Below are 20,969 nucleotides of genomic sequence, written 5' to 3'. Positions count from 1 at the left end.
AGTAGTTTGCAGTGGTGGGAGCTTTAGTCCAGCAACATCTAGAGAGCCACAGGTTAATCACCCTTGTTTTAACAGAAAAAGTGTGTCCACTTTCAGGCTTCTGTCTGCAACTACAAAGGCAAGAAAAAAATACATGCATTCTCTCTTTAAAGTGCAAGTCCTGAAGCTCAGGAATCTGAAGTCCTGCATCCTTTGCACCAACACTTGATCCCAGTCATGCAAACTATTGATAGATCCGGTACAAAAAGTTATTATCGCTCTGAAATCATACTATTAGCACAACGAAGCAAAAAGTTGGGCTTACTTGTGGGTATTCCCATAACAGAACAATAGAACCAAAGAGGACAAGAAAATCCTCACCAGAGTTTTTCATCCGCAAGTACCGTATTTTTTGCTCTATAAGACTCACTTTTTCCCTCCTAAAAAGTAAGGGGAAATGTGTGTGCATCTTATGGAACGAATGCAGGCTGCGCAGCTATCCCAGAAGCCAGAACAGCAAGAGGGATTGCTGCTTTCACTGCGCAGCGATCCCTCTTGCTGTTCTGGCATCTGAGATTCAGAATATTTTTTTTCTTGTTTTCCTCCTCCAAAAACTAGGTGCGTCTTGTGGTCTGGTGCGTCTTATAGAGCGAAAAATACGGTAATTCATTCAAGCCTTTCCTTACCACTTGTGGAAGTTCCTCCAGAGACCTTTTGCTGCTCAGCCACTCTTGACATTGTGCAAATCCGGCCACAAAGAGCTCAAGAGCAACTTGCTGCCTGAGGGGAGGGATCAGGGCCTGGAGAGAAAAATGCTGCCACAATATCAGGTTCTCTGTTTCTCTTGAAGGAAATTGTTGGGTGAACCTCACCTGCAAGGAGATGAAGGCAACATTAGAAAAGAGCACAGGAGAGTTCAATAAACTATTTCACAAATATAGGAAAATAATAAACTAAACAGAATATCCTTTCTGTCCAATGACAGAGTAAGATGGCAGGCTAGAGGAAAGGATTTCTCCCTCTCAAAGGCAAGGCTTAGACTCTGAAACTATCCCAGCAGCTTCTCCAGTCCCCAACCCAGAATGTGACTTCAGCCACTCTCTTTCCAAGACAGATATTTATTATCATTATTATTATTTATTGAATTTTTTATACTGCCCTATATCCAAAGGTCTCTGGGTGGTTCACAGAAACCTTAACAATACCCATAAAATAACCCATAACAGAACAGACAGACAGGTGCACAACTTCGGTTAGTACTGAGGGAGATTCCTGAGAGATTTAATTGCAAAAAGACTCCACACAATGATTCCTTTGGGCTAAATTGAGATAGTACGGCTCTCACCAAGATGCAGCCAAAATGTTTTCACAGAACACCAGTGTCATACTCTGGCTGTTAAAGCCTGTGTAAGCCTTTTACCATGAGGGAAAACTCTCAATGCCTGGGCTGCACATTCAGTGGAGTAGTTGAAAGGGAGACTTTCTGGATGGTAAGACTAATCTAATCGTACAATAACATCTTTGATCACCTTCCTATGGTGACTGTAATATTTGAATGAACCCTCAAAATTTGTTCCGCTTGTAACAAAGCAGGTTGAAACATATGTCTCTTCCCTCACTAAACAAAAAGTGCTTACCACCTTGAGTTCCTTGAAGGAAAGATGGGATACAAACGGAATCAATAAATAACATTTTTGGCAGTACTTGCCTGGTGATCAGCAGTCATCAGGAATAGCAGACGCCTTAGCAGGACTCCAAGCAGAGAAACTTGAAAATGCTCTGCAGGACAAGCTTTTATCTGAATAGGGTAAGAAATTATTAGCTCACAAAATTCTAACAATCTAGCAACACCTAAGCATGTTTGTTTGGTTTTTTTAAAAAGAAAACAGTTTTGATGCAGAACCTATAGCTACACATACACTGGGTCCTATTTTAGGTAACAGCAAGTCCAACGTTACTTACATATTTCTTTTTAACATTACTGATTCTCCACTTGACCACAGGCAGATGTCTGTATTATACCATTTGCACCCATCTGTGTGTCCCTCCTAAACTATTTCACAGAGTAGCCTGTCCCACACAAATTATTCTGTTACAACAAGCCTAAAATGAGGAAATAATCAAAGCGGCTCCATATTAGACTGGCCTATCAAGGCCAGCATTTGTTTGTTAAAACCATCCAGATAACTCAAACAAATGAGCCAAACCACATACTAAAGAGGAAGGTAAAAATAAATGAAAAATTAATCCCCCATCACTAGGTAATCAGACCTAGAGAAAAATGCTTTTCAAAATGAAGCAAAGCTGAACAACCAAGCATCTCCTGAAGAAAGCACCATGAACATATTTAGGCTTGTTTAAAATGATTAAATATGATATGATTCCCAGATTTTATTGTGCTATTGTTTATTTTAAAATAATGTTGCTAATTAATTTTGTATGTAAATTTCCTTGGAATCCATGTTTGGCTGAAGACATGGTGTGGAGTTTTTTCAAAATATATAATGAGAGAATCAAGCTGGCAAAAGAAAGAAAGAAAGAAAGAAAGAAAGAAAGAAAGAAAGAAAGGAAGGAAGGAACTATATAATCATCCCCTAACTTCACTGCATTTTGACTAAATTCAAACTAAATTTGACTAAATACTGCTATATTACAAAACTAATATTTAGCCCTTATCATGCAAACACATCAGGAAATCAAGGGGGGACTGAGCATTTCCCCTGTTTAGTACAACAGATTTTCCCACAGTTTTCAAGAGGCCTGGGATAATAATCTGCAGCTATGTAAAATTCATGTTGTGCTATGTTACATTTTCTGCTCTGCTCAAATGCCTCTGCTTATAAACAAACCACGTTCTGCTTACCAAATGTGCTATTATAAATGCATGATGAGCACAGAGGTCCGCTCTTCCATACCTGGAAGAAGAAAAAAGAGCAAGATGAACAAGTGAGGCAGCAAATCTCTCCTTGGGGTGCTGGTCTGTGTTGATCTTGAACTGGGAAGGCCTGCGTTCAAATCCCTGTTTAGTCATGGCACCTATTAGCATAGCTCTTGCAAGTCATTCTCTCTCAGCTTAACAAGTTTACTGTGAGGAGAAAAAAATGCCATGTATGATACTCTAACTTTCTTGAAGAAAAAGTGGTATCTGTATTTAATCATATTTTTTTCTTGTCCTTTTGCTGAAGGTGTGAGTGTGCAGGCCGCTCCCTGCAAGGCCCTTTCCACCTGGCCTAGGGGGCGGGGCCCAGATTCACCCAGCCCTACTAAAGAGGCTCCTCATGAGGCCAGAGGAACATTGCCCAGCTGTTGTTTTATTGATTTAATATGCTGTAAACCGCTTTGAGATTTTTATTAAAAATATAAAGTGGTATCAAAAATAAATAAATATGGGAAAACTTAGCAGTTTAGGTTACATCTGCCTGTGTTTCAGGATTTTTTTTTTCTTACCGGGCAAGGAAGCACCAAACGTCCATAGCCAGGAGAGCAGTGATTGTGTTGGAACCAAGTACAGCCTCCAGCAGGGAGCATTCCTGAAAGAAAACAGAAACACATATACACAGGCAAAAAGTTGCTTAGAAAGAAGTTACGGCTGCTGTTTATTGACATCCCACCAACTAGCAAGAAAAAACAAAGCTGTCCATGGAGGCAAAGGACAGCTCCATCTGGTATACCTGCACTCTGTCTCAAGATAAGATCGCCAAGGCAACTATCTGTGAATAAACAATAAAAAGGTAAAGGTACCCCTGCCCATACGGGCCAGTCTTGACAGACTCTAGGGTTGTGCGCCCATCTCACTTAAGAGGCCGAGGGCCAGCGCTGTTCGGAGACACTTCCGGGTCACGTGGCCAGCGTGACAAAGCTGCATCTGGCGAGCCAGCGCAGCACACAGAAACGCCGCTTACCTTCCCGCTAGTAAGCGGTCCCTATTTATCTACTTGCACCCAGGGGTGCTTTCGAACTGCTAGGTTGGCAGGCGCTGGGACCGAGCAACGGGAGCGCACCCCGCCGCGGGGATTCAAACCGCCAACCTTTTGATCGGCAAGCCCTAGGCGCTGAGGCTTTTACCCACAGCGCCACCTGCGCTGTGGGTAAAAGCACCCATAAACAATAAGCACCCATAAACAATAAGCACCCATAAAAATGGCAAAAGTAGTTTCTTTCCAAAATTGGTTTTATCTTAAACAATTGCGAACGCAGTAAAAAAGAGTCCACTTGTGATATACCAGTGGTTCAGTGCTCGAACGTTATTCTGGTAATCAAGACGTTTCGTTGCTAAAGAGTTCAGTCATTGAGCTGTCAAAATCAATCGTAACATTACTGTGCTTACACTTGTTTTAAGATAAAACGTATTTTGGAAAGAAAGTACATTCGCCATTTTTATGGGCATTTATTGTTTGTTTACAGATAGTTGCCTTTGCCCCTCAACAAACTCCCTTCCACTCCCTGTGGAAGGACCCTGTGCAACCACCAACACACCCCTTCGCACAGCTCGAACTTCCAGAAGTGGAGAGGACAAACCCCTCATTCTCTTATTTCCAGGGTAGAGACTCTTAAGGCAGTGGTGTGGAAGAATGAATGGACAAAGGGAGACTTTCTCCCCCTCCCCATGGCAGTGGCAGCAAAGATGGACTACCCTGGACTGATCCTCTATAGTTAGCCTGTGGCAGCTACACAAATCGAGGTCATCTTAAGATTTTATTATATGGTAAGACATGCAGTGGAGAAGAATGACTTATATTGGAAAGCTTGGTTGTAAAATCCACCAGCTGCTCCAAGTCAGCATATGGAGCTCGTCGTACAATACTTCTCCTTACCAGTAGATGGAAATGCGAAACCGAGAGGGATGTGATAAAGGCACACAAATGGACACAGACATAGTGGTAAAAGGTGACAAGATCCTCAGCTTGCCCTGTCCCCATTGCTGCTGGCAAACTAACAGGAAGAAAAAGCTCTCCAGGACACTGCTGAAGACTGAGGAAGAGGACTGCAAACAAGGAGACTCTGCAGAGAAATGGAGAAGATCAGGATTACTCCTACCTAAGGCTAACTCTTTGCAGCAATCCAACATGCATCACTAAAACAAATAATAGAGAGACAGTGCAGCCCTAAATTGTGCTGGGTGGATTTTATGCTACTGACTGCTAGATTTCCAGATGCTGCAAAAGTCTACAATCAATGATGTTTGCCCAACAGAAATAAGCATCTTAAATCTAGCAAGAGCTTTCCAGAATCTTTGTACAATCAACTGACATTACTGAGGAAGTTATATTTAGAATTAATCATGCTAACCTTCACTAAACCCTTCATTCAATACAACAAATATTTTTATAAAAAATGTTCAAAACAACCTGGGGATGCAGCTTGGCAACATCAAGTATGCTAATCACAAAAACGCTTACCTATTAATATAGATCTACTACAGCAGCAATGAATTACAGTATTTTTTCCTCTATAAGACTCACTTTTTCCCTCCTAAAAAGTAAGGGGAAATGTGTGTGAGTCTTATGGAGTGAATGCAGGCTGCGCAGCTATCCCAGAAGCCAGAACAGTAAGAGGGATTGCTGCTTTCACTGCGCAGCGATCCCTCTTGTTGTTCTGGCTTCTGAGATTCAGAATATTTTTTTTCTTGTTTTCCTCCTCCAAAAACTAGGTGCGTCTTGTGGTCTGGTGCGTCTTATAGAGCGAAAAATACGGTACCTGGGAATCTCCTCTGGTAACTGACTTCCAGTGTTCCAAAGAGCCTGCACATCTTGGGGCTGGGATGGCAACTTGTCCATTACAGAAAGCAGAAGACGACATTGTGGAAAATGCAGCTCAGGAGAGAGATCTGTAGTCATATTTTTTTAAAAAAGAAAAAACTTTTTTTAAGTTAAAACTTTTAAAGCAAGCTTTATATGGAGCTCTCATGTCTGAATAAATCTAGAAATCAACAACCATGTACTTAAAACTCATTTGTGCTTGTAATTTTTATCTGTTTTATTTATTTAACGTTTATATATTGCTTATATACTGCTTGATTGTAACCAAACCTCAAAGCAGTTTGCAAAAAGGATTAAACAATAACATTATCAGTAAAAATAGTTAAAAACAACTGTTCAAAATGAATGAAAACCAACAATAAGCTAAAATGAATTATAACATATGGAACACTACACATGTTTGGAAAGATTTGCCTAAACAAAAATGTCTTTATCAGATGCCAAAGAAGAATACAGTGAAGGCAGCTGCCTGATGTTAACAGGCAGGGAGTTCTGAAGTGAGTGCTGCCACACTAAAAGATCAATCTCTTACAAGTGCCAAAGAAGTATTATGGGGCACCTGCAAAAAGTTAATGGCTTATAACTAAACAAATAAAAATGCTACTAAGAGAAATTAAGCCTTTAAGAAGAATACAAAAGTTTACACATGAAAAAGAAATATACCGTATTTTTCGCCCTATAGGACGCACCGTCCCATAAGGCGCACCTAGTTTTTTGGGGGGGAAATAAAGGGGGGGAAATTATTCCCCCCCCCAGGCGCGGGGCTGGGGCGGGGGAGGCCCGAGCTTCCCTCGACCCCAGTCCCCAAACAGGCAGCTCTCTGCAAGCCGTGGGAGCCCAGGGCTGGCTCCCGCCGCTTGCGGAGAGGTCCGCGAAGCCTGGACGCGCTGATCTCAGCGGGCGCAGGCTTCGGCATGCAGGCACCTCTCCGCAAGCGGCGGGAGCGCTCCCCCCTCTTGCGGAGAGGTCCGCGAAGCCTGGAGAGCGAGAGGGGTCTGTGCGCACCGACCCCTCTCACTCTCCAGGCTTCAGCGAAAGCCTGCATTCGCCCCATAGGACGCACACACATTTCCCCTTCATTTTTTGAGGGGAAAAGCGCGTCCTATAGGGCGAAAAATATGGTAAGCTTTAAAAATTAGAATGGTAAGAATATTCTAAAGCCATGAAATGAAAATAATAATAATAATAATAACGATGATGTTTATGACCTGAACAAAGCTGAGTTACTAATAAGTAACTTTGTTCTGATTGTGCATTTTCAAAACAAATTGATATACTGTATAGTATTGCTACTGTGGAATTTTATTATTCTTGCAGCCGACTAGTGGGAAGAAATGCCTGGTTTGCAGGGCCCATCAGAATCCTCCACCCAGTTCTCTACTGCGAGAGTACTAACATCGTCAGGGCCTTTAAGCTTACCTGAAATATTACTTAACGCCACTTCTAGGAAAGGCCTAAAAGAGAGCAGGTGGGGTAGGAGAGAGTCCAGCGTCACAAGGAATTCCCTCGCTATTTCATCCTGATGAGACTTAGAAATCGCTGGAGCATAAAGACTTGGAGGAAATTTGCTGTCAGGAAAGAATACAGAATGCCTCATGTATCACTTGTACTCTGAAGAGCACTAAACATGGATTCCTAAGGTTCAATAGAATACAGAAACTCTGTGGAGCCAAGACAAGGCACACTTTAATTATGCTCATATAGCATTGGAGTGACATTCATTTAAGAGCTGTTCAACAGTGGGAACAGCATCCCTTAGGTTGGAGGTTGTGGACTCTACTTCCTTGGAGGTTTTAAAGCAGAGGTTGGATGGCCACTTGTCACAAATGCTTTAGCGGAGATTCCTGAATTGCAGGGGGTTGGACTAGATGACCCTCGGGGTCCCTTCCAACACTACGATTCTATGACACTGTGTGGCACATACCTTGATACAGAAGGAAATGGGGCTATTGCAGATACATGCTAGGACATCAGTCTTCAGTCATCATGATTTTGGAACCCACTTTTTGCAAACTGCCATACCAGGAAGGCAGCTTTCAAATTACAGTGGTGCCTCGCAAGACGAAATTAATCAGTTCCACGAGTCTCTTCGTCTAGCGGTTTTTTCATCTTGCAAAGCAAGCCCATTGACGGCTTAGTGGATTAGCGGCTTTTAGCGGCTTATCGGATCAGCTGATAAGCGTCTTAGCGGCTTAGTAAAAGGGGGGAGGGGAAAAAACCCGCAGGAACTCACAAGACATTTTCGTCTTGCGAAGCAAGCCCATAGGGAAATTTGTTTTGCGAAGCGCCTCCAAAACGGAAAACCCTTTCGTCTAGCGGGTTTTCCGTCTTGCGAGGCATTCGTCTTGCGGGGCACCACTGTACTTCTAAGCTCAGGCACAGAAAACACTATTGACATAATTATGCAAAAATAGAATTTTTTTTTAAAAAAATTAATTATTGGGTACCACTTACCTGTATATTTGAAGGTACGTCTGATGTAGCTGACAGCAGGAATCCGTAAGGAAAGGAGTGAACTCCTGTAAAGCCAACAATTTAGAATATTTTTAAATTTTAAAATTCACTGATATATAATTATATCTCCATTGCCTTTTATTCCCTTGTATAAGCTGAAACTTTGCATCATTCTGGATAGATGAGATAATATATTATTATACTTTAGTAATTTTATCTGTATCTTTATTGTAGGTTCAGACCTTTTGTGGAATTAATGTTACAATTTTTAAAATATACTTTTTAGCCGCATTTTACATACAATTCTTGCAAGTAAGTACAGCCTTTAAACAATATAGGGGCATAATTCTATTTTTTTACCCCTGCAGCTCATGTCTATTTTATACTAATATATATATAGAGAGAGGTGCCCCGCAAGACGAATGCCTCGCAAGACGAAAAACTCGCTAGACGAAAGGGTTTTCCGTTTTTCGAGGTGCTTCGCAAGACGAATTTCCCTATGGGCTTGCTTCACAAGACAAAAATGTCTTGCGAGTTCTTGCGAGTTTTCCCTCCCCCCCTTTTTTTCTAAGCCACTAAGAGCCGCTAATAGCGCTAATCCGCTGTAACGGTTATGGGTGGGTTACTCGTGCATAAATTGCCCCCAGTTCAGTTAGATCGTTTGCTCAACCATGTTTAGGTTTAGAGCTCGCCCTCCGTGACCTGTTAGTCACTTGCAGAATCCGTCAGTGGGCGTCTCTTGAATCTCTTCCAGCATAAAAGCTGTTTGACCCCAAGTCTCCTCCTATGTTCCCTGCGCGGAACGCGTCTGCGCAAGTACGGGGAAGGCAGGGGCGTGCCAGCGCTCTCTCTCCGCTGGTTTCGGTTGAAGGGTCTTGGAGCCCTGACACCGATTCCTCCATCTCCCTCTCCTCTCTATTGGTGTCACGCTGAATTCCTTCCCCCCGACTGGTTCCTTCTCCGGCATCGCTCTGGAGCCCTGCCTCCGCTTCTCTCTCTGATGTCAGTTCCCTGACAGCCGCTAATGGCCGTGCTTCGCAAGACGAAAAAACCGCTAGACAAAGAGACTCGCGGAACGAATTATTTTCGTCTTGCGAGACACCACTGTGTGTGTGTGTGTGTGTGTGTGTATATATATTGCTCTGTATGCACATGCAAGGATACTAAGCAAGACAACTTACTTGAAATAAAAGGCTACAATCTGAGACACACATTACTTTTTAGTATAGGAATGTGCTGTAACACTACAATCCTGTCTATACACATCTGGAAGTCCCTCTAAACAGAGTGGAACTTTGTTCAAAAGATAATACACAATAGTACAAGACTTACTGTACTGTATAGGCTACAATTCTGTACTCACTTTTGGGGTGTAAACACTTTTGAATTCAATTGGATTTACTTCTGAATGGACATTTATAGGATGCACTGTTGTGCTTAACCCCGGAAGTGATATACAGTACCCCTCTTTTGGTTGTTTTTTACCTGGAAAAGCACTAAATTCAGTCTCATAGATACTCATTGCTCAGCTTTAAGACACTAGTGTGGACTAATGTGTTTGTATGAAATACAGATCTCCTTTTAAGTTAATACATTTTTAAAAGAGATGTTTGCTTTAATTAAAAAATCAAAATAAATTAATTCAAGAATTAAAAATCTGTCTTACAAAGTTTAAAATCAAATTTTATCCACTCTTCTAAGTAGGGTGGGTCAGGTTAAAGTTACTAAACCTTAAACAAAACAAAACATTTATTCAGGAAAAAAGGAAGCATAGAATGGAATATAACACAAAAATACTATGCTGACTTAATTAAACTCTTAACAACTACAGATGGACAATGCAATCACAGCAAATACTTGTGATTTAAGAACCAAATAAATTCCTAAAGCGTTTCAAATAAATGTTAAAACTTTCTGCAAAACACCAAAAACAAACTGCTCGCCTCCAAGGAAGAAACACAACCTAAGAAAAGTTGGTTCAGATATCGTTAGTGAACCATTTTATTTGTCTGTGGTACAAGGGCTGTTACAAAATATGGGAACAGTACAAGTACCTACAATAAAAAATGGGTAGCAAACCTAAATTCCCTCTGAGAAAAACACCATTTGTGATTCTCTACGTCAAGTGATGTTCTTCTCAAAGCATTTGCAAATTGACACAAAGGATGTAGGGGTGAAAAAGGAAGATGTTCACTGACTTATTAGCAATAGACTTCTATAACTGCAAACTTGAAGAGTTGTGCAATTTGTAGAATACAAAGAGGACAGATATGACAAACTAGAAAGGTTTCCTTATTTAGACACAGCTTTGAGCACAAACTTCATGGCTAAGTAGAGTCTGTAGTTAACAATATCGAATGTAGTATATAGACAGCACAAATCAAGCCCTACATGACAAGTAATGATTCTGATGAATACGGATGGAATATTGCCAATTACTTTTTATATATGCTACCACATTTTCCAAGTTAGACAGAATATTTTATAGCAAAGCAATTAGGGCATATTCAAGTCAAACACATATTTTGCATCAGAGTGAACCCAGTTTCTATCTCTCACCTTGGTGTAGTGCACTAGGGAATTGGCCAAGAATCTACACAGCTTGACTGTCCTTTGGAACAACTTGCAATCAATGCTCTCCTATTTGAAAGGGAAGAAATCAAAGCTCAAATGGACAGCATTCAACAGTGTTTTACAAAACTTATACCAGAAATGCCTCACCTCCCTGCCCTATCCTCCTCCCCAGCACTGAAAGGCCAGTCCAGTGAGGTAACGTTCTGGCTATTTTATTCCCTGGCCTATGCAGATACTGTAATGGAAATTCAACATACTCAAGAGAGAGGAGGGGAAATCTGTTTATACATAGAAGCTATGGTACAATTGCCAATAATTTTATTTTAGCTGCATGCATAAATTGAGATGTGTCCTTGGGAATTCTGAAAAACAGTTAATTTGGCTTTTTGATGTTTTACTCACCTTCCATTTTCAGGCCTGCAAAACAGATCCTATACCAGTGCTTACTCGACACAATTAGCTTCCATCTGGGAATCCCCCCAGCTATGACTATTAAATTTTCTCATCAAACTCAGGATAAATTAGTGCACTGGAGAACAGCAACAAGATGTGCGTAGCCCATTAAAGTGACAGTCTACATGATGCTCACCATTAGGGGAGCAAGTGTTCCTTAGCTCCTGAGATAGAGATGTCTGAAGAGGTTTTTGTCCATCCCCGCCATTTACTAAAAAGTGGTCAAAAGGAAAGCTAGGATTCTATGGTTCTAAATAGTTTGTGTGCTGCCCAAACATAAGCTACGCTTGTGGACTGTCTATAGCTCTCAGAAGTTCACGTCCTTGCAACTTTAATCACAATACTATGGAAGTCAATTTCATCCCAAGGTCAGTATGCCTAAAAGTCATATTCACCTCTGTTCCAGACCGCTTCATCTGCTCAGCCAGCTGCAAACAAGACTGGAAAGAAAACAGGATATCCTCACAAAGGCCACTGAGTATATCGGAATGCTTCAAGCTGTTCTTTATCAGAGATTTGTGCTTGAGACTTTGCCTGAAAGGGACAAACTTGTGACAATTCTCAAATTGTCAACAGGCTATTAGAACCATCACACACACACCCCAAATTACTTTCATTAACTCAGATGGTGAGTACCAACTGAAACAGAGTCAACACAGGACCTCAGAGAAACAAAAGGGAGCACCCCCACCCCTAAATCAGTAGCCAAGAATGTTGAGAATCCGTTGGGGGAAAATCAGAAATGGAAATGTGCTGCGGAGGAGGTTGTGGCTGGCTGGAGGTGGCGGGTCCTACTTCTGTTGCAAGCACTCCTGTTATAAGTTACAAATGGGGAATGGGTAACATGTGGCACCTGCTACAGTGCCACCTCCACAGGTAAACAGGTGCAATCTTCACAGGTAAACTTGTCCCAAGTTGTTAAGGGCTTTACAGTCATACCTCAGGTTGCGAACGTGATCCGTGCGGGAGGCATGTTCGCAACCCGCGTCTGCACACATGTGTGACGCAATTCGGCACTTCTGCGCATGACGTCATTTTGCGCTTCTGAGCATGCACCAAAACCCAGAAGTAACCTGTTCCGGTACTTCCGGGTTCGGCGCGGTCCATAACCTGAAAACGTGCAACCCACAGGGTTTGCAACCCGAGGTATGGCTGTATATACTTGGCCCAGCAGCAAATCAGCAACCAGCACAGACATCTGAGCCCAGGTGTTACATACGAACAGGTCTGACTCCTGTCAGCAATCGTGCTGCAGCATTCTGTACTACCTGCAGCTTCCAGCTCAAGTGCAAGGGAAGCCCCACACCAGTACACTGTTGTAATCCAGCCTTGAAGCAACCAACGCATGAACTACCATGGCAAGGCTTTACCAGTCCAAGAATGGCTGTAGCTGTCTGTCAGAGTCACCCGTGGTCCCAGCTCACAAGAGACCAAAGTCCAGTCCGGCTTATGTACAAAAGCTTTTATTGAAGAACATTCTGAGCTTCACACCCGAGCTCCGTGACTCTACGTCTGTTACGCTAGACCGCTGCAGTCCCCTCTGAGTCAGTCCCGCCTCTACACCAGTTTAAGAGGCTTGTACTGGTCCACCTCTTCCTCTCTTTCCTTTTCCGCAGGGTCTTTCTGCCCCCCTGTGTTCTCTCCCTTCGGGACTCCCCAGAGGCTGAATCCTCTGGCGCCTCCTCCCCCCTCCTTCGGGCTTTGGGACCAGGCTCCTCCCCAGGACTCTCTTCACTTCCGCGCGCCTCCCATTTTGAACTTGGCGCGCGTACGTTGCTCCTGACCTTCCCTTCGACAGTTACACTGCTCTCGCTACTACTTTCCGCCCCTTCCGGCAGGACGTCTTGCCCTGATCTCCTTCCCCTCTCTGCTTCCTGTTCTGCTCCTTCTGACACACTAGTCACTCCACCCCCTTCACTCCGTCCCGGCGGAGCAGCCGGTCCCGATCTCCAACTCCCACTGGGGGTTCCCCCTTCGTTCCCCTGCTCCAGACTGCTTCCCCCTCTAGCTCCCCTTGGCTTGACCAGAGGGGCTCCCTTTTGGGAGTCCTCCGATTCACTGGACGGACTCATGGACAATCTTGGGTCATTGTCGTCCTCTTCCTCGTCACCCTGGAATCCTTCCCCCTCGCTCTCTGTCTCCTCCCTCATCTGCGCCTCTCTCCCTGAACCCCTGACACTGTCAAACCAATTGCAGTTGTTAAGAGGCACTTCTAGCCACTGAGGCTACCTGAGCCACCAGTGACAGAGCTGGATCCAGAAACAACCCCTGACTGCAAACCTGCTCCTTTGCAGGAGGAGTGCCACCCCATCCAGGGTAGGCAACTCACTAATTTCTCAGACATGGGAACTACAGATAACATTAACAGAATAAAAACATACCTGATTATGAACTTCCATGTGTTTGCATGAAGTGCATGATCTATGCTGGAAATAGCAGAACAGATCTCCAGCAAGGTATGAACAGCTGGAGAGCAAAGGACAAAAAGTAAATGCAAGGTAAGTTCAGCATATAACATAGCGAACCGTTCAATACAATGAAGATCATTCAATACAATGAAGACCACCATTTCCCTATGTTCACAACAGTAGTTAAGTGATAGCTGCACTTTTAATTGCTTTCATCTCACATTTAGCCCTGAATTTGAGAAGCAGATCATCCTGGACTTATGAGCAACACCAACTTTAACAGAAGGGAATAGGTATGTGGTAGGAGTTTATACATTTGGGAGAGTGGTCTGCTTTAAAGTGCATAGTTTGCATACACACCTGATGCTATAATCGCAATACTGTCTTCAGCAGCACAAGAGTTCACAGATACCATCTCTAGCAGTTCCATAAACTGCTTTTGCAAAGCATAGGCCTCCTTAAACAGAGACTGGAGTAAATCCGAAAACAAGTGGAGACACTCACTGTACAACGACTCACTATTCTGTAGCAAAATAAAAAAACGGAAAGAAAGTGAACACACTGTATAGATCAGTGGTGGAAGTAACTAATTCATGACCCAGAGTATTTCCCTATTCATATTATCCATAGCTGCTAAGCACTAAATACAAGATCTCACTACATGCTATACAAGATGTACTCCAGAATTTATCCCAGAGTTTCTTGTGACACCTTACAGCCAAACAAATGTATTACTATGGCATACTATACATTGGGGGGGGGGGTTTGCTGCAGCATACTAACACCAGAGGTTCTCCCCTCTGAAAATTATCCTTAAAAAGTACGAGTGCCTATCAGGATAGTATTTATTGAACAAAACTGTATTCAGGCTTTCTCAATAACGATTTCAATGGAAACAAACACTGGAAAATAGTTTGCGCCAAGTTACTAATTCTCTAATATCCTTGTGATACCCTGTGAGAATACAGTTGGCAGTTATCTAAAGGGTTGTTTTCCACTGGTAGCACAAGGCTATCCAGTTATGTTATGGCTCCTCCACCTGGTGGCAGAAGGGAGGGCAAACATTTTGGGAAGCAGACAGCTCCCCAAATCTAGTTTGCAGACTTGCCAAGCTCTAACAGGTGACAGGACTCAACTTCATACTTACAGAACAAGCAAAAGAGAAAAAGCAAGCATTGGAAAGGCCTATTTAAGAAGGTTCAGATTTGCAGATACTAGAAACAGGAGTATCAAGCTCTAATTTAGGCTTCACTTGTTCAGTCTCAATCTTGAAAGGACTCCAATTTATCTTTCCAAAACTGAAAGTTATCCTTTCAAATTAAATCTTCCCTCATCTAACGTAGAGGCCAATCGTCAGGTTTTATGTGATAAAATCTGTTTGTATTGGTCTCATGTTTCCAAGCAAATATCTATTAACTCAATTGGTTATAGTGTGGTGCTGACAATGTCAAGGTTGCAGGTTCGATCCCCATATAGGACAGCTGTATATTCCTGTATTGTTGGGGTTGAACTACATGATCCTCGGGGTCCTTTCCACCTCTACAATTCTTTGATTCTGTTATGTGAGACACACAATATTTCTGTCTCTTCCACTTACCGACAGTAGGCTTCTAATATCGGTTTTGACAAAATATTCCTGTGATGGCCTGTTATAGCTCTCCTTCGGCTTGTCCCATTGCATTAACCATACTAATTGTCCTGCATCATCAAAATATTGACTTATTTAAGAAATATCCAACCCCCTTCATTTTTATCTACTTTCCCAACTTTTCTGGCTACTTTGGGTTTTTTGTCTTTCCATATAAACTTACCTTTCGCCATTCTTTTTTATAACTGAATTCAATCTAGAGACAAGCAGGTTTTGTAATAGAAATAGGATATGGGAAGGTATGTTCATTTTTATTATGTTAATTCTTCCTAATAATAAATGATTTGCCTTTTCCCAATTTTTCAGCTCTTTCTGAACCAAGTTTTGGCAGAGTGTGATAGTTAAATTACAAATATTGCAGACTTATTGAACTATTTATATTGTAAATATAAAGAGCGGTATAGAAATTTAATTAATAGTACTAACTATGAAGTTCACCAACCTTGCAGTGTACAAATGTGTTCTTGATTACATGAAGAATGGAAGAGGGAAGACTGTAGACGTGTTCCAAGGGCACAACATCCTGTACAGTACAGATGTGGCGCACAGACCCTGTTAATGCTTCCAACACATGCACCAAAGTCTGTATGACAAAAATATTACTGTAAGCATCAATGGAGGTTATATAAATAACAATTCAACACAAATCAGAAGTGTTAGAGATGTTCAACCTTTGTACAATAGAATCAAACATCCTCAAATGATTTACCATGCATATGCTGATAGATATATAGATATATAGATAGATAGATAGATAGATAGATAGATAGATATGCAGGTTTTGGTGTCCTCGGGTGTCTTCCCGTGTAAAAGTTGGGGTGTCTAGGCGACGTTTCGACGAGGTCTCACTCGTCATCTTCAGGCTGGTGCTTTCGGCTTCTTGTTACTGGAACAGAGCAGGATCTCAGTGTTTGAGTTCCTATAAATACTGTAGAGGGGGTGTGGTGTATAGCCTCCAATGTTCTGGGCAGAGAGGAAGTTCCCAGGCTAGTGTGCCTTTTCTTCTTTTGTTCCTTAATTACTTGAGAGATATCTTGAGTGATTTCTTGAGTGATATCCTGAGTACCACTTAGGTGGGTCATTAGGTGTGGATTAGTTGTTAAAGTCTTTGTGTCTTGACCTCTTGAACTTTGTGAAGAGTTTTCCTGAGAAGATGGCTGTACTGTACTTAGTTGTGCTCTGGCTTGGCTTCGTGTATAGGGGCGAGCTGTGGTTTTGTGGCTTGTGTCAGCCAGATCTGTGTAGGGATTGCAGGGGGGTGCAGCATCCGGAGGTGCCACCATGGATTGGCTACTGGATGGTGTCTGTAATTCATCTGTGGAGAGGGTCTGGGTTTGGGTCTGGTGTGGTTGATTGGTGTTGGCATTCTGTGTGCCTCTGGATCTGGTGTCAGTTTTTGTGGGGAGGGCTAATTTCCAGATGTCTGGCAAGCGGGATGTGTCGTCACGCTTGTTCATGTTGTGAGGGTGTTTCTCTATCTCGATGGCTTCCATGATTATTCTCTTGTGGTGATGTTCCGTGTTAAAGAGCAATTTGGAATCTGCAAAATTAATTTCGTGTCCTGTTTCTTTCATGTGTTGGAAAAGAGAGGAAGTTTTTTCTTCTTTTTTGACGGCATTCTTGTGTTCTGCGATACGTGCATTTATTCGTCTGTTTGTTTGTCCAATGTACGTGGCTGGGCAGACTTTGCAGGGTATTTCATAGATCCCTTGGTTTTCCAACTGGATTTTATCCTTGGGGTTTCTGAGGATATTGGCTATTTTTTGGTTGGTGCAAAAGGCTGTTTTGATATTGTGTTTATGGAGGATTTTGCTAATTTTATCTGTAGTGCCCTTGATATAAGGGAGGAGGGCCATGCTAATGACCCACCTAAGTGGTACTCAGGATATCACTCAAGAAATCACTCAAGATATCTCTCAAGTAATTAAGGAACAAAAGAAGAAAAGGCACACTAGCCTGGGAACTTCCTCTCTGCCCAGAACATTGGAGGCTATACACCACACCCCCTCTACAGTATTTATAGGAACTCAAACACTGAGATCCTGCTCTGTTCCAGTAACAAGAAGCCGAAAGCACCAGCCTGAAGATGACGAGTGAGACCTCGTCGAAACGTCGCCTAGACACCCCAACTTTTACACGGGAAGACACCCGAGGACACCAAAACCTGCATTCCTGTACCCGTGAAAATCTACGAAAGCAAATATCTTACCTCTACGGGGAGGAAACCTTCCAGCTGACAAGAACCTACGAGAAACTAGAAGTCCGAAGAGCCACCATCTTATGTGATCTCTTGTTCCTACGCAACTGCCGAGACAACAACTTAATTCCCACATGCTTCCAACTTAAATTCCATTCTAAAACCCCAGCCACCGAAAGGATCCTGAAACGAACTGAACTATCCCTAATCAGAAACGAACTACACAAGAAAAGATACCTACTAGACCAAACCAACAAAGATCTACTCACTCTTCACCTCAAACTCTGTAACAAAATCCACCCTGCACTCTGGGACAAATGCAAACAACTAGCCGTCTGGAGAGCTGAAACGGAGACCTCACATAAGACAGACACACACACCAACAAACTCCACAAACTAGAGAAACGCCAGAAGCCCAGCCACCCTCCACAGCAACCCATGAAACAAACAGTACATAACATATCAGACAGGATCCTCACCACAACTGAAACCAAAGTACTCTCCAAAGGTTTCAACTTTGCAGTCGCCCCGAGACGCATCCCCACGGAAAACATCATATGCGGAGTCGAAGCTAGCCTAACCAAAATCAACCCAGATGAAGCCAATAAAATCAGACTTGAAGTCACCAACATCCTCTGCTCCAGCAAACCACCCAGAAGCAATTTACACAAAGAAGAACAGAAAGCACTCACCAACCTGAGGAAAGACAACAACATAATCATTCTCCCAGCAGACAAAGGTAATGCCACAGTGGTGATGAACACATCGGACTACCAAGCAAAACTATCAAATCTACTCCAAGATCCTGCCTACAAACCTATAAAAACAGATCCCACCACCTACCTGGAAAAAACCACCAAATCCAAAATAAAAGCCTCTCCTATCAGTGAAGAAATCCAGCTAAGAATCATCCCCAGAGAAAAATCATCCAGATGCCCCAAACTCTACGGCCTCCCCAAGATACACAAAGAAGGAACACCACTCAGACCAATAGTCAGCTCCATAGGCTCACCTCTACAAAATCTCGCTAAATTTCTCGCCAAGCAACTTCAGCCCTATGCAGAATCCATCTCTTCACACGTACCAAACTCCTTCCAGTTCATAGAAACAATAAAGAAGCAAAACCTACATCCTAATGACCTACTTGTGAGCTTCGATGTTGTATCTCTCTTCACACAAGTGCCCATTAATGAAGCCTTGACAGCTATTCAAAACAAATACAATCCCCCCGAATACATCTTGGACCTGACCAACCACTGCCTAACCAACACGTACTTCATCCACAATGGACAAAGATACAAACAGATAGAAGGAGCACCTATGGGATCACCCCTCTCACCGGTCATCGCAAACCTGTACATGGAACACTTTGAAACCAATGCTTTAGACAAGTCAGAACACAAACCCAAACTTTGGCTCAGATATGTTGACGACACCTTTGTAATTTGGCCACACGGGAAAGAAAAACTGGATAGCTTCCTCACACATCTCAACAACTTACACCCCAAAATACAATTCACTATGGAAATAGAAGCCAACAACCAACTTCCCTTCCTTGACGTCCTAATCTACAAAAAACCTGATGGCTCCCTAGGACACACTATCTACCGGAAAAAAACACACACCAACCGCTACTTACATGCACAATCACACCACCACCCTGCACAAATAAACTCCGTAGCCAAGACTCTCATCTCCAGAACCAAACGCCTGGCTGACAAAGACCACTTGACAACTGAGTTACAGAATCTCTCAAACGTGTTAATTGCCAATGGATACCAGCAAAACAGGATTACGAAGCTAATCCAAAAGGAAACACCCCCCAAAAACCAAGACACAGAAGAAAACAATGGCATGGCCCTCCTCCCTTATATCAAGGGCACTACAGATAAAATTAGCAAAATCCTCCATAAACACAATATCAAAACAGCCTTTTGCACCAACCAAAAAATAGCCAATATCCTCAGAAACCCCAAGGATAAAATCCAGTTGGAAAACCAAGGGATCTATGAAATACCCTGCAAAGTCTGCCCAGCCACGTACATTGGACAAACAAACAGACGAATAAATGCACGTATCGCAGAACACAAGAATGCCGTCAAAAAAGAAGAAAAAACTTCCTCTCTTTTCCAACACATGAAAGAAACAGGACACGAAATTAATTTTGCAGATTCCAAATTGCTCTTTAACACGGAACATCACCACAAGAGAATAATCATGGAAGCCATCGAGATAGAGAAACACCCTCACAACATGAACAAGCGTGACGACACATCCCGCTTGCCAGACATCTGGAAATTAGCCCTCCCCACAAAAACTGACACCAGATCCAGAGGCACACAGAACGCCAACACCAATCAACCACACCAGACCCAAACCCAGACCCTCTCCACAGATGAATTACAGACACCATCCAGTAGCCAATCCATGGTGGCACCTCCGGATGCTGCACCCCCCTGCAATCCCTACACAGATCTGGCTGACACAAGCCACAAAACCACAGCTCGCCCCTATACACGAAGCCAAGCCAGAGCACAACTAAGTACAGTACAGCCATCTTCTCAGGAAAACTCTTCACAAAGTTCAAGAGGTCAAGACACAAAGACTTTAACAACTAATCCACACCTAATGACCCACCTAAGTGGTACTCAGGATATCACTCAAGAAATCACTCAAGATATCTCTCAAGTAATTAAGGAACAAAAGAAGAAAAGGCACACTAGCCTGGGAACTTCCTCTCTGCCCAGAACATTGGAGGCTATACACCACACCCCCTCTACAGTATTTATAGGAACTCAAACACTGAGATCCTGCTCTGTTCCAGTAACAAGAAGCCGAAAGCACCAGCCTGAAGATGACGAGTGAGACCTCGTCGAAACGTCGCCTAGACACCCCAACTTTTACACGGGAAGACACCCGAGGACACCAAAACCTGCATTCCTGTACCCGTGAAAATCTACGAAAGCAAATATATATATATATATATATATATATATGGTATCATTCCTGTTGTTAGTTCTAATTCCAGTAGATTTACCTGCAGATGGTTTCTTAATGTTTCACGTAACTCTACATTGTGGCTTGTTACACTTGTGGCTTGGTGGGATAATTCATATATCAAAAGATCAAATAATTGTACGGTCTGTTAGGGAAAAAAGCAGATTTCAATTAAAATAATATCCACAGAAAACCCAGTATTGGTATTCTATATATTAAATGCAACCAAATTGCACAGCATTGTCATATGTTGGGATGGTTATTATTAACTTCGATGGCTTTTAAGAAGTACAAGAGAAAATCTGGGAGTACAGTGTGATTAGCCATGGCAGTTAAATACAGAACCTCCATTTAAAGAGATAACAGACAATCCTGGAAAAATCCAAATTCACAATGCCTTGCAAATCTTCTGAGATAACTGAGCATCTTTTCAATCTTGCTTAATTCTTCTTCTTCCATAATCTAACCACCCAGAGAAGCACTGAAAAATCCATTATGTT

At 42.5% G+C, this 20,969-nt stretch overlaps 1 protein-coding gene across 1 annotated transcript in view; it reads right to left on the bottom strand.

Moving 5' to 3' along the window:
• Positions 1 to 20,969, bottom strand: part of FIRRM (FIGNL1 interacting regulator of recombination and mitosis) — a 36,595-nt gene that overhangs the window by 7,424 nt on the left and 8,202 nt on the right. The window contains exons 4-17 of the mRNA XM_081865815.1: positions 20,510 to 20,614; positions 15,718 to 15,858; positions 13,988 to 14,150; positions 13,601 to 13,685; positions 11,615 to 11,753; positions 10,752 to 10,832; positions 8,193 to 8,257; positions 7,158 to 7,306; positions 5,677 to 5,806; positions 4,794 to 4,980; positions 3,427 to 3,509; positions 2,843 to 2,894; positions 1,688 to 1,777; positions 666 to 851 (exon numbers count right to left, since the gene is read on the bottom strand). Coding sequence (XP_081721941.1) covers positions 666 to 851; positions 1,688 to 1,777; positions 2,843 to 2,894; positions 3,427 to 3,509; positions 4,794 to 4,980; positions 5,677 to 5,806; positions 7,158 to 7,306; positions 8,193 to 8,257; positions 10,752 to 10,832; positions 11,615 to 11,753; positions 13,601 to 13,685; positions 13,988 to 14,150; positions 15,718 to 15,858; positions 20,510 to 20,614 — 1,656 coding nt within the window. The remainder of the gene's footprint in view (positions 1 to 665; positions 852 to 1,687; positions 1,778 to 2,842; positions 2,895 to 3,426; positions 3,510 to 4,793; positions 4,981 to 5,676; positions 5,807 to 7,157; positions 7,307 to 8,192; positions 8,258 to 10,751; positions 10,833 to 11,614; positions 11,754 to 13,600; positions 13,686 to 13,987; positions 14,151 to 15,717; positions 15,859 to 20,509; positions 20,615 to 20,969) is intronic.

The sequence above is a fragment of the Podarcis erhardii genome (genome assembly GCF_964252035.2).
Source record: "Podarcis erhardii genome assembly, chromosome: 6".
Classification (NCBI taxonomy): Eukaryota; Metazoa; Chordata; class Lepidosauria; order Squamata; family Lacertidae; genus Podarcis; species Podarcis erhardii.
The sequence above is the reverse complement of the archived record's forward strand: the minus strand, read 5'-3'. Positions and strand labels throughout refer to the sequence as shown.